The sequence below is a fragment of the Schistocerca americana genome, chromosome 2, assembly GCF_021461395.2.
Source record: "Schistocerca americana isolate TAMUIC-IGC-003095 chromosome 2, iqSchAmer2.1, whole genome shotgun sequence".
Lineage (NCBI taxonomy): Eukaryota > Metazoa > Arthropoda > Insecta > Orthoptera > Acrididae > Schistocerca > Schistocerca americana.
Genome location: NC_060120.1, coordinates 652,459,733 through 652,473,321, shown reverse-complemented (window position 1 = coordinate 652,473,321; position 13,589 = coordinate 652,459,733). Strand labels below are relative to the sequence as shown.

Here is a 13,589-nt window from a genome sequence, read left to right as displayed (position 1 = left end):
AAAATTCAAGCTTTCGCAACAAACGGTTGCTTCATCAGGAAACAGGGAAGGAGAGGTAAAGACGAAAGGATGTGGGTTTTAAGGGAGAGGGTAAGGAGTCATTCCAATCCCGGGAGCGGAAAGACTTACCTTAGGGGGAAAAAAAGGACAGGTATACACTCGCGCACACACACACACACATATCCAACTGCACATGCGGAGGTGTTTGTGTGTGTGGGTAATATATCAGACATAATAAAATACGATTATTTACTAAATTTATTTTTTCTGGAATGTTCCAAATAACAGAAATGTAGTTATTTAAGTTGCACACACACACACACACACACACACACACACACACACACACACACAACTTAAATAACTACATTTCTATTATCTGGAACATTCCAGAAAAAATAAATTTAGTAAATAATTGTATTTTATGATGTCTGATGTATTACCACATACATGGCATGGCGTACACTAAGACTACACCGCTCTATACTAGATCACTTGGACGACTTAACACTAAAACACAGTACAATATAGAGGACTCATAAGTTTTTTTTGCTATGATTATTTCATACACATTTTAATGTAGGATCGAGGCCCCACTTACGGCTACATTAATGACACGTTTTTTGGTTTTATCATGTTTAACTTGTAGTAAATAAAAATATAATACTTAATTTTACCTCTCAATAAATTAAGTTTCTTCTGATGTTTTGTACAACATGTAGAATACAAAAAAACAGATTGTGTGTTGCTTAAAGAAAAACACTACATAACTCAACTTCTGCAACATAGAGCTTTCCATTAAATGGTGACTACAAACAAGACCAAACAAAGAAACGTTTCTATAGGCAACTGAATAGCACAATTCATATTGCTTATTATAATCTATGGTAGGACTGCCTGGTATTCCAAAGGAGCTTAAAACTGCACCCATTACATCAAGGTGGCCATAAGTGGGGTAGTGGCCAAAACTAGAGCCTTGACCCTATATGAAAATCGCATGTTTTTCTATAATAAAAAGTGAATGTCATATAAAATCATACAATTCTTAAGTTATTATTTCTTATATACTTTATTCTCGCATTAAAATAACATTTAATGAAGTAATGGACAATAAGAGGGTAATGTTGCATAAAAAGGCTTGTTAGTATTACATAGGCCTATCTTAGTATTCATAGCCCAGAAATTGTCTGCTTTTAACCTCACTCATGTGTACTGGGGTAGTAAAATATTATTTTATACAAGAACCCATTGAGATCCCATCTTGAAACTTTGCATGCATGTAGTCGGTTAGACTGGACAACACATACAATTTTTATTAAAAAATCCGAGGATATGTATTTTGGAAATTTCAAAAAATGTTTTTTTTTTTTTTGGAGTAGTTTAAAAATTTCAGATTTAGGTAGCATTGTCATGTTACATATCAAGTTGAAGGGAATTTTTAGAGGAAAACAATGGTGCAAGTTTGAGCTCTCAAGGTTGTATAGTTTTTGAGCCACACCATTTTAAAACAATCATCAATTGATAAAAAACAAAGGGTTTTTTTTTTAATTTTTAAACCCTTGATACTCAAAAACCAAAAGTCAGAAAAATTTTAAATTTCAAATGTAAACTAGTGTTAGTGGGTACACTACCTGAAAAAAAAATTCATCCAAATCTGAGAGGTCGTGGTTCAAATCATGTAGTACAATTGGTTGATTTGACGTGGAATGACCCATGACAGAAATATACCAGTCTGTTGCCAATTTTTTTTCATAAACTCTTTCACTAAGAAAATTATAATTCTTTGCGTATGTAGAGAACACAGAGAAAACATTTGTCCTTCATAATGATTCTTATTCTTTTTATCCATAAAGTGAAAAAAAATCACCGATTGTCATTCCATTGCTGGTGTAACCACCAATAAAGACAGCTTTATCAAAGACGTAATGGTCTAATCCAACAATTTCACAGTACTGTGCAAAAGAATTATAAACGTTCATAACAATGTCTAAACTAATATACACATTCCTCTCACCTAACGACATAATAGTTGGTTCATGTATGTTTTCACTAGGGCTGTTACTACAAATGAACACTGTCCATGGTTAGCAGTGGTATTCTTTGAGTTTACGTATTAACGAATAAATCAACGTAAATTTTTTATCCTTACCAAACACTCCTGAGGTGTCTCTACCAAGAATCGTAGCCCATGAGCATCGAACATCTTGCGGTTGATACCGTGGTCCCGTAACGAGTGGGCTATCAGAATATTTCGGAGCCACAGAAACTGTTAACGATTTGGTTGGGTCTCCTTCAATATATACATGATTTAACGGCGGTCGGCTTTCAAGCTTACATAAATCTGTACAGGGAAAGCGAATACATTACAGGATATTGCCAATTGGTTCTGTCTTCGCAGATTAGGTCTGGCATTGAATAGCAGACATCCTAGCGCATACAAAGACGGACCTTCACAAATATGTCCAATGAGCGTTCTCCGAACGTTATTTACGCTTACACCAGCATTTTTATACACGCAAATAACTCCGTTCAATAGTTTCCACTTTAACTGTGCCTCTGTCAAAACCATGTTAGCAAAGATGGAAAAATAAACTTTCACGAGATCGAAATTTCATTCCACGTACAATAACACTCACACAATGGTAACACATAACAACATGAACAACTCGCACATCATAACATAAACAACGACGACATGTCAAAGCACTATCTTGAAGACATTCTTATCCACGAGTACTCGGTCGCAAGTTGCACCAGAGACTATGTGTGGTGAAGTGAGATATATACATAATTACATTAGATTTAGATTAGATTAATTATTCATTCCACAGACCCATAAGATAACTTCTTAATGTCAATTTAGATCTGGCGCAGGCCTCTAAGTCGTGGCAGAAAAACGAAATGTTTGGCAGTGTACAAAGCGTGTTAGAAAACAGTGTTTCAACGAACTAAACAGGATCACAGGAGCGTTTCTTGCGATTTACAGTATAGTACATGGGATACGATCATTCTCCTAGAGTAGAGGTGATGAAACTTTAAACAACCCACTGTAGCGTATCAATACACATGTATTTAATAGGTTCGTTCCACACAGGGAGCAGTAGCACCAGCAGTTTGGCAGGTAAATTCAGTGAGGGACAAAGTACGCCGTTAGGAATGCTTGGAGGGCTGCACGCTATGCTATTCTGGGAAGCATTTCCAAATCTCTCTCTCTCTCTCTCTCTCCGCGCTGGATCCCCAACGCAGCTTTGCGTCATCGCGCGAGTAATGGCGTCTATGTGAGTTCTATATCGGATGAAGTTATTTGAGCTTCTATAGTTCATAATTTTTCTCTATTGCGGGGTAGAGAATAACGATGATAGCATGTTGGGCTGATAGATTTGAATGAACGTAGATCTGTAGTACTTGTATGTAGTTTGGTAACGCGCCACAATGCACGCATATCCGCCGAATGGCCAAAACAAGGTCCTGTCGCATTAACTCAGTTCGCTTTGTTTCTAGACGAATTGCAGAAGGTGGTGGCAATGGCTTTGTCCGACGTCTGCTCAGTTCCGACTTAAAATGGAATGATCACATGCGCAGAGAAATGGAAGCAGTTGCAAGATGTGTAGGGACTGACTAAGACCATGTTGGATATCTACTGTAGCAGATTGGTTCGAGAAAGGTGACTCGTTTCGAGATATGAGAGCGCCAGAAATGTAATTCACTTGTGATCCAGCGCAGGTATGTGGCTGAATGGGAGGACCTGATTCCAAATCATAGACGTCATTTCTAGCGGATAGCGTAACACTAGAGTAGTGAAAAGCTAGTGTAGATTTCTTACGACCTCAATAAGCATACGATTTACTACTGTTTGTGATCCTTCTCAATCAGTCATCGCCTTTAACTCAGTGGATATATAACGGAACCTCTGACATGGTATTGAGCCAGAATATGTTACACATTCTGGATCAATATCTAGTGGTGTGAGGTAGTTGCAAATACCGGTCATATACCGCGTTCCTTAACCGAATGACTTTCAGAATTCACCGATTTTGTCGTGAGGTTGCATCATGGGTTACGTGTTGGTCTGATAATACATATTCCTACGATTACCGTCTCGACATTTGTCTGGACAAAAAACCACCTCATTCAGAGGTAATGTCGTACCTAGATGTATAAAGCAAGTATATAACTTTTAACATGGATACTAGTGCACACCCGTAGAACCGAGACCGCTTGTTGCAGTAACATACAGTAGTTGTTGCGATCTGGTTTTTTTAACATCTGACCGATTAAGTCTATCTTTATAAGACAGAGTGTTACCACTCGCAAGAAAAAACTTATTAGACATGTCGACCAATCGCTGATGTTCTCTCAGCATTATTTAGTGTCATAGACACTGAGTTATTGATGAATTATTATACTTATCAGTAGTAGGAGATAGGTGATAAGTTCGTGTTTGAGCATCAGGCTTATAAAGTATATGTTTTTGGGAAGGAAATGACTATGTCCAGTCGTAAGGAGGGTATGGATTTGACTTTGAGTACTTTGATAGCAAAGGGAAGAGTGTGTCAAGTCATAAGAATGGTAGTGATATTTCTATTTCCAGAACAACTGCCAACAGCAGGGTGTACTTCCGATACTTCGCTCGTTTTCGAATGCCGTTCAATTGAGACCAAAATCGTAACATTTAGTTGTAAGTATAATGCTAAAGCATATACGTGACGGGTTTTCTAGAATGATTCCATGTATGCATGGCCTTTGGTGGGAATGAGTCACGTTTTCCGATAACGGCAGCAGCCGTCCAAATTCAGAGGCCTGTTGGAGTGTAGGAATGCATCTGAGTTAACTCTGCCGTCCTCTAGACGACCGAATAGTGAACTAATACATAGTATGTGTTGGGCGGCTTTCATCGTCAAGTGGAACTTTGAGAAGATTGTGTATGAAGGTGCGTTTGCGCTGGACCATCGTTATTCTCTCCCATATAAATTGTTTGGTTGACTGCTTCTGAACATTATGCACCTTTACTTAGTTGAGAAAAGATCTATTAGGGTGTGTACATCTAGCATGTGGAAGACACGTTTGCCTGTTCTCTAGACAAGGGAAAAACCTTAGTTGGCTTGTAAATTATAGGGGTGATTTGGAATCTGTTACATCACAGACATCAGTATTCGAGAGTGGAAATATCAACGCTGCACCTCGCTAAGGTTTGGGGTTTGTAGAGAAATAATTTCCAATCTATATCTTGGGAATTACGTTGCGCTAGGTGCGTTGATATCGATAAGTACCGCGAAAATGGTATAATATTATGGCGAAAATATGTGTGTTCTTGTAATCCCCGTTTATGGAGATGTGCGTAGAAAAGCGAAATCAAGGAAGCACGTTCGGAGCAGAAAGAGTAACGCGATTCTGCCGAGGGGAAACGAATGGACATTAGTATATGTTAGTACACGTTAGTGCACGCTGGTACACGTTTATGTACGTTAATGTATGTGACACTCTTCGCTTGAAATATACCACTTGGAGTTCATTCTACCATGTACCTGCTGTAGCTCAATATTCAAGCTCCTATCTTCAGTGGGAGAGAAGTGTAATTGAGTAAGAGTCTTTCTGTATTTGACGATATGTATGGCACTTTGCGAGGTTTAGTTGATGGTGCAATATGGTGATCAGTTTAAAATAATCGCTGAAAGTCTCGTCTGCAGAAGGAAAAGAGGCGGACAGTGCTTTGATATCAAAGGTAACAGTAATTCGTTGGGTAAATTCGATAAGAGCAAATAATAATGCTTGACTGATTCACATCCTTTGTGCTGGGATATAGGAGCCTCTACATAACGTTGAGGACGTTTGCGTATATCGAGAGCAGGAAGGGTATCACCTTAGGTGCGCTGGGACGAGTGAATTCAATGTTATTTTCGTAAACAGGTTCTGTTAGGGCAAGAATTTGTGTGCATACAAGCTGAGACACGAAGAAAGCGAGCGTTAACTATTTCTGGGACAATATAGAACAAACCGAGAGGTGGAGTTGGCTGTAATTTTTTACAAAGCCATGTGACGCGACTCGCGTTGCGGACATTTCGCGAGTACGCACGGCAGAACGTTAGGGGGAACTTTCACATGCGTAAGGCGTCGGCTCGGGGCTGTGATGGAGCGCGGTCCATGAGCCATCTGTGGGCCGAACTCCATACTCCACAGGCGTCTAAAGCTAGCGAAATGAGGGATGCTCAACTACCGGACCTACCGATAGATGGCTCTAGCCACGGCCGCCTGTATTAGAGGCCGGAGTCGTCAAGTTGACAACGTCGTAGCCTGTGACATCAGTAGGCCGGTTAGCGTGACCAGCTAGGCCCAGACCGAAGTTTAGATTTCGCCGATTGCAGACGACGTGTCATATAAATACGCAATCACTTTCTTTTTTGTAGATTTGGTCCCTATAAATAACACAGCAACCTAGAAAAGCTAATTTCTCGCAGTATTACGCCGACTTTATGTGGGAATTACGCATTTTATTCTCGTTTCCTTGCAATGATGAACTTTTAAATAACTCACATGTGCTTCATAGCAGTATATTATGACGTTTCTTACCCGAGATTTGGAGATACAAGTTCAGCAAACAATTTTGTGAGGTGCCTAGTAACATTATTTGCAGACTTGCAATTATTTCAGTCTGTTATTTGAAATGTATTGTCATGTTCCTTCCTATATAAATGACAAACTAATATAAAAGTTTCTGACAGCTGCAACATATCTTTCACACCTTTATATATGAGGGTGGCATAATAATAATAATTTTTAACGAACGTTTTTTGTGTATTGTTCATTGGTATGTTAGGTTTCTTTTAAAATCACAGGTGATGCACAATCTATTTAAATACTTTCACACATCTTTCTGAGTCAGAATGAACTGGGGACCTTGCTGTAGGATTTGCATAAGAAGCATGACTGAAATTTATCAGCGCATTAAAGTTTATTTCATAGTGGCCACCTCCTGCTTGCCAGTACTAATCGGAGCATTTAAGGACTGAGGTTATGGGTAAGAAAGAAATTTCATAATTTTGTGTCAAAAGTTATGTAATGTTTTTAATTTTATATTAACTCCCTCCTTCTTGGAACATATTAAATGATCATTTTGGAGTTTGTTATAATTATTTAACAATATGTTACACATAATGGAAACCAGCTTTTTGTAGATATCAGTAAGTGGCCTTCCACAGAGACATGAATCTGTTACAAATATTTGCAGAGAAACATGTGATTTAACTCCTTGGCCAACCAGATTGAGTAGTAACTGCTTTTGATTTTGACAAGTGAGGAATTTTGTTTCATACTCTACAGATATTAAAAGCTGCATAACTGTATATACAAAAGTGCCAAGTTCCACAACAATATCTGATGGCACAGTCAATCCACTTCGGACAAGGTTATCAAAATATTTATCTGTGGTATGTGTGCCAAAAACAAAATCAATGCATGTTGTACAACTGAGCAATTGTGTTGTTTTGTGTGCTGCATAACCACAAACATACAGAAGCACAGATTGGTGTACATCAACAGTTTCATTGCCTATGTAGTTCAAAACACTAACAAACGGATTCACGTCAACATCTGTAGACATTACATCTGAGATGCTTATGTCATTCATTATTTCTGGAGAAAATTTTATTGGGCCATATTTTGCAGACTTTATTCCCAAAACACTCATTATACGCAACTTCTTTTCGGATTCAAATACCCGGGCTACAGAAACGATATAGTTTCCACCCGATAATTGACGATACCTACTAAACCTTGATTCCAAATTATCAGTTTGTAGTTTTCCCATGAGAAGATACTGCACACCTGCACCACTGAAAGAATATTCAACAACTTCTGAAATAACAGAAGTACTCTGATACAGTGCCTGATGTGTGTCTGTGGTCAGACAACTGGTAGTGTCCAAAGCCCTCCATCTTTCTAACCAAGCCAAAAATTTGTCAAGAAATTCAAGCCTGTCATCAGAAGCACTAGTGAAAGGCAGACACAATTCATTTTGTTTGTGAATTCCCTTTGTACAGTTCTTAACATTAATAACATTCCACCAACGGAGAATGATTTGAACAAAGTGTACAGTTCCTGAAATTTCACCATATTCAGCTTTTAAGCCTGCAAGTGTTGTCTCATTAAAAATATTGCAGACAAGACTGACATTTTGTCTTTCTAAGCTACTGGGATACACTGACTTGTGAGTCAACCGAGGAGCTAATTTCAAAAGCTGGTCGAGTTCCTTTTTGTATAGGTTCTCAATATCTGAAAATTTTGCCATTAGCAGATCATTGGATGTTGAGTCAAAATGGGGAAATTTAAATGTTCTGTCACTGTCCCTCTGGTTCAACCAGTTGTTCCTAATACTTTTTAACAAATGAACTGTGTCAACCACATGACAGAAAGGAATATGGACTGCTGGAATTTTTTATCAATAGTGAAAACATATTCCTATTAATTCTGTTGTTATAAGATATAATAACAACAACAGTCAGACTACATGAGGATAGAAACTGCAACACATTAAGTTTTAATTTATGGAGATCTGAGCCTGACAACTGTTTGACAGGAACCAAATGAACAACTTCTTTGAAACTGCCATATAAAGATGATGTGAGAAAGGCAAGCACAGTTCTTGCCTCAGATGGGGCATTATTTTCTGCATATCCATGGAGTTTCCCCCCTTTAAACTGAATACATGGCTTAACATAAATTTCATCCACTTGCAGAATTACAAATTTTTCTTTCTCATCTAATTTATCCACAACAATTTTAAGAAAATGGGCATTTTGTGATTTATTGGTTGGACAAATCTTCAGTGAAGATGAAAGCTGCTGAATGTGTTTCACATGTGGTAAGGTAAGCAATCCACTTGACCGGAGTGCTGCATAGCATGCTGGAGATTGGTTGTAGATGATAAATGCATGCATCATCATATCAACCGAATATGTCTGCTTCTTCATTGCCAACAAATCTATCTGTTCCAACAGAAACAAGAGTGTGGCACAGCAATTTGGATTCGCTTCTGAATGCAGAGTAAGTTTCTTTACAATATTCTTTAATTCATTTAAAAGAGAACTAAAGGTGGGTGTGTAGCTATCACAGTTGATAACTCTACTCAAAGTATTTTCAATTTGTTACCATCTGGTTACTCTAAGTGAGGAAGGTAAAATCCAGCTGAGCTGCTCATGTGACAGAATGAAACCATTCACACACTCCTGGTACTCAGCACACAAACATTGAAAATTTGCAATAATGTCCTTATTTAGCATGGCTTCATTCTTCTCCTCCCCTTCATGGCGTGCACGCTTCCTTCTTATTTCTGGGTCACACCTTCTTGGAGGCTGCACCTTATTTAAATACGATGGTAACGCAGGGAATATTTTTGGCACAGCTTCTGGTAAAAGCAATGGCCTTTGACGAGGAAACTCGTGACAGTTCCCATCAGAGTCCTTGTAAATCTCCACTCTTGATACATCACATTCTTCAAAATGTTTAATGCAAACGACACTTCTATTTGATGGAGTCCAGTCCTTTCTGGGGATATTTCTTGTCCACCGTTTTCTGTTTCCCTCTTCAGTAGGGAATCTGAACACTGAGATGTAACCCTCTTCCTTGCTGGATTTGTAGTTGCTGTTGCAACCAGGAACACAACATTTTTCTCGCATCTGCAAATAGAATGATGCATTAATTGCTAACATCTTAAATCAAAATACTATTATGTAAAAATAGCAAATGAGAATTTGAGTGGACTGGTTTTTTTCTACTGCTTGGATATCACGAAACAGAAGTCTACAAACAGAATCAAATGTGTAGAAATATTCATAATATTAACACAGAATCACTTAGGAGAAGATTCTGATACTAAACTTATGAATTCAAAACTTTTATTTTCAAATTGTATCTAGAATATAGTAGAACTTTTCTTGCAATTGTGTAGACGAAAGTCGTTCACGTAGCGCACTAGCACATATACATGTAAAAACACTACAAACTTCACAGAATTGTACACTTACATTGTGTTATATCTTCAACTGTAGTCACGACTACTTGCTATAAGTCCAGTATAGCGTAATTACACTGTAATTTCGGATAAAACAGACACCTTTAAAGTACGTAAACAACTGCTTCCGTTCGCTACCTTATAGTCAAACTCGCAGCCATGCGGTAGGCCTTAACATAACGTTGCCACATTTCAGTCCTCCGGCCTCTAATACAGGCGGCCGTGCTCTAGCGCGTGCCGGCCAAAGATCATATCATTGAGTGTCCGCCATATCTGGATTTGGCAAAAAACGAAGTGTCGAAACACAGATGAAAATGTTTTTCGTTCTGCGCCGTCATAAGTCTTGTATATTGGATGTTCTAGATATCTAAACATCAACATAATGAAGTGTTTCTAATCTAGCGAGAAAAAACAGTGACAGTTCTGCTATGAAATTCCTAAATTCGAGTGTGTTTTGGAAGTTTGACAAGCTGACCTACAAATCGTTTACTATTAATTTTATGAGTACTTTACTTGTTTGCCCGTTTTAAAACCCTATCTAAGATTCAATGGAGGTCAACAAATTAGCTTACTTGCCAAAGCTTTTAACTACAGGTATAATTCGGAAAATCAAGTGTGGAAAACAGTTAAGACGTCTCTTGAAAAAAAATGTTGACATCGTTTGCTTAGGGGTATCATTACTGACAACAGAAATTACAACTGAACTATTAAAGTATTACTTACGAATAAACGGAAAAAATGATTATTCTTCTTTATCTGTAGTGATGCATTACCGATCTGCATATATGCTGACACGCTAATTGCAACATGCACTTACGAATTTGGCTCTCTTTTTGATCAGAAATTTAACGCCTGTACGTGGCATGGTGTATTTTAACTGCGTGATAAGGTAGAAGCACCAGTTTTTGACAGTGCTTCAGCCTTTGATACAAGACAAAAATACTTTTAAATGAGACAAACACAAAGGCCAACATTAAGGCTCATCGTAAATGCATGACTTGTATCATTTGGAAGTTAAATCTAGTAATAATATTATATTGGACTGATCCATGATGATGTAGGAAGTGAAGGAACTTGTTGAAAATAACATCAATCACAGCTGTTAATTTTAAGGTTGGGGTGTCTTAAAACTGTAATTTTCCAGTCTGACACCCAAACAATGACTGGTACCATGGTTTTATTTTAAAACTGAATTCAAAACATGTCAGTGATCAAAATTAATTACACTATGAATTACAACCATGGAATTTTATTTCTGTGAATCTTGGTTCCAGTCTTTGACATGGTGTCAATCACTGGAATGACTGGTTGTCATTGTAGGGCCCAAGCAGAAAACAAACCTGAAAGCGAAAGCTGCAGAAGCTGGCCAGACAGGCATCCCAATGGCTGCTACAATCTGTGTGAGACAAGGCTGACATTATATTGCAAATTTAGTGTAAAAAGTTCCACATTGTCTGAATTTGTCCTATACTGACAGGACATTCTAGTCCAGTCGATTTTCTTATCTGCAAAAGTACACTAGCCAATACCAGTGGCACAAAGGTAGTGCCAAATTACAAACTCCCGTAACAACAGAAGTATTGCTGGACAGTGTACAGTAAATAATATGTAATAACCCGAGAAATTCAGAATTGGTTTGAAGAAATAGAACAGTATTTGGAAAGAGAGTAACATTTTGAAAATAACAAATGAGGCAAGTAGAGTTTTCAGTTCTTATGAAAGCTCGCTAAATATTTTTTTTCTCCCCTCCTCCATTCTCAAGGGAAAAATGTGATAACATAAAAGTGCAAGAAAGTTGTGTACAATGTTGGAAATTATGAAAAGGAAAATCTCACTATGCTTTTTACAGCATATGCTGCTCCTAAGAACATGATTTTCTCTCCCCCCCTTTCTCTCTCTCTCTCTCTCTCTCTCTCTCTCTCTCTCTCTCTCTCTCTCTCTCTCTCTCTCTCTCTCTCCCTCTCTCTCCCCCTTCCCTCCTCCTTGTGAAGAGTATTCCTGTAATAATAGCTAATAGCATATCAAGAACATGAGGGTGTCACAGTGGAGATTTGTTTTCTGGTACAGATGTCTGATACAACTATTCCACAGCAAAGCTTACCTTCAATAGGTGTGCTACCAGTGCACTCCCATAGGATAACAGAATATTATGTCCTCCAGGAATCACATTGGGTACACCACATAAACTGTACAGCAACTACAGTTTTGTGAGCAAGTAATACCAGTCAGTATCTTTAATTTTAACATAATTCTTGACTCCCATAATTACCTGCTTATATGCGTGCTTGTACTACAGGTTATTGGTAAAGCAAATACTAATTGAATAGGTCTTCACAATTTTAATACTTAGCAGAAATTCTAAAAAAAAAATTGTTTTATTTCTGTATCACCTCTATGGTGAATTAAGAGGTACTGATTGGTTTCTTTGAACATTTAATAGAAGCCTTTTTACCTGCTATTGATTAAGAGCCATTCCAAGTTCTGTACAGAACAATCTTTCGCATTTTTCATGACGTTTGTTATTCTGTACACTAATATTTCTTCTTCTAAATGGTAAATAATGCATTCAGACATTGTTGGTATTAAAGGTAATTCATGAAATAAATTATATTTAAACCAGAAAATTAAAGGTTCCACATGGCACATGAAAAGTACCTAGCTACACCTATGTATGTACAGATTCCAAATTGTCTGTGAATTTGGGTTACAAACTTTTTTAAATAGAAATATGAAGAGCACAATACTTTGGGTCTACAATAACTCAAATGTAAAATACTTTAGTTCCCTATGGGAAACTTTGTTCTTTACATGACTTGTGGAACTGCTTTCACTCTTAATGGAAAACTAAATGGTTTATGTTAAAGTTAACTAGCAAAAAGTGTAACCATTGTTACATATTTTCTGTGAAGTAAGATTCCTTAATGTTAATTCCTTCCTTTGGCATCATAACTTGATAATTTCAGTTCCGTATGGGACAAATGGACTAACAAAATGAAATGCTTTTATTACTATGACCAAACAAAATCTTTTTAACATGTTGTACCCAGTTCAAATCAGCAAAAAGTGTAACTGTTTAATTAAGGTAAATGTTGATGAAAATTAGGCATGTAACATGAATACTGAAATTTCCTAGATTTCCAAGTGTAACTGTAATCACTGTATTCTGTACTTTGTAGTGCTAGAAAGATAATTACATATGATTATTTGCATTCTCCCCCCCCCCCCCCCCCCCAACACAGGAAAATATAATAGAAAGACCTCCTAGCAAAATAAAGACAAAATTCACAATATTAGGTTTTGCCTGACTCAGGCCCCCTTATTCTAGAATAGTTCTAAAGTAATAAGAATGCTTACGATCAATTGGAACATTCTGTTCATTCTAGGAAGTATTAAAACAAAAATTAACAGTGTAACAATTTTATTACTCTTATGTTGCAGAGTATCCACAAACATTACTGTTTGAAACATAGGGCCACTGCATACTCCATTAGATCACACCCATCCTATGATTAAACTGTTTTCTTAAAGTGATAAATTCAAGTTAACTTAGTTATTGAGGGAAATATTTTCTCACACTGAAAGC

The 13,589-nt window shown here is 37.4% G+C and overlaps 1 protein-coding gene across 1 annotated transcript in view; it reads right to left on the bottom strand.

Annotated features, from left to right (window-relative positions):
- The window catches only part of LOC124595283 (mitochondrial mRNA pseudouridine synthase Trub2), a 28,702-nt gene extending 25,957 nt beyond the window's left edge, over positions 1 to 2,745 (bottom strand). Inside the window, exons 1-2 of the mRNA XM_047133967.1 lie at positions 2,449 to 2,745; positions 2,150 to 2,341 (exon numbers count right to left, since the gene is read on the bottom strand). Of these exons, the coding sequence (XP_046989923.1) occupies positions 2,150 to 2,341; positions 2,449 to 2,569 (313 nt within the window). The 5' untranslated portion in view covers positions 2,570 to 2,745. The remainder of the gene's footprint in view (positions 1 to 2,149; positions 2,342 to 2,448) is intronic.
- Between the last annotated feature and the right edge of the window lie 10,844 nt (positions 2,746 to 13,589).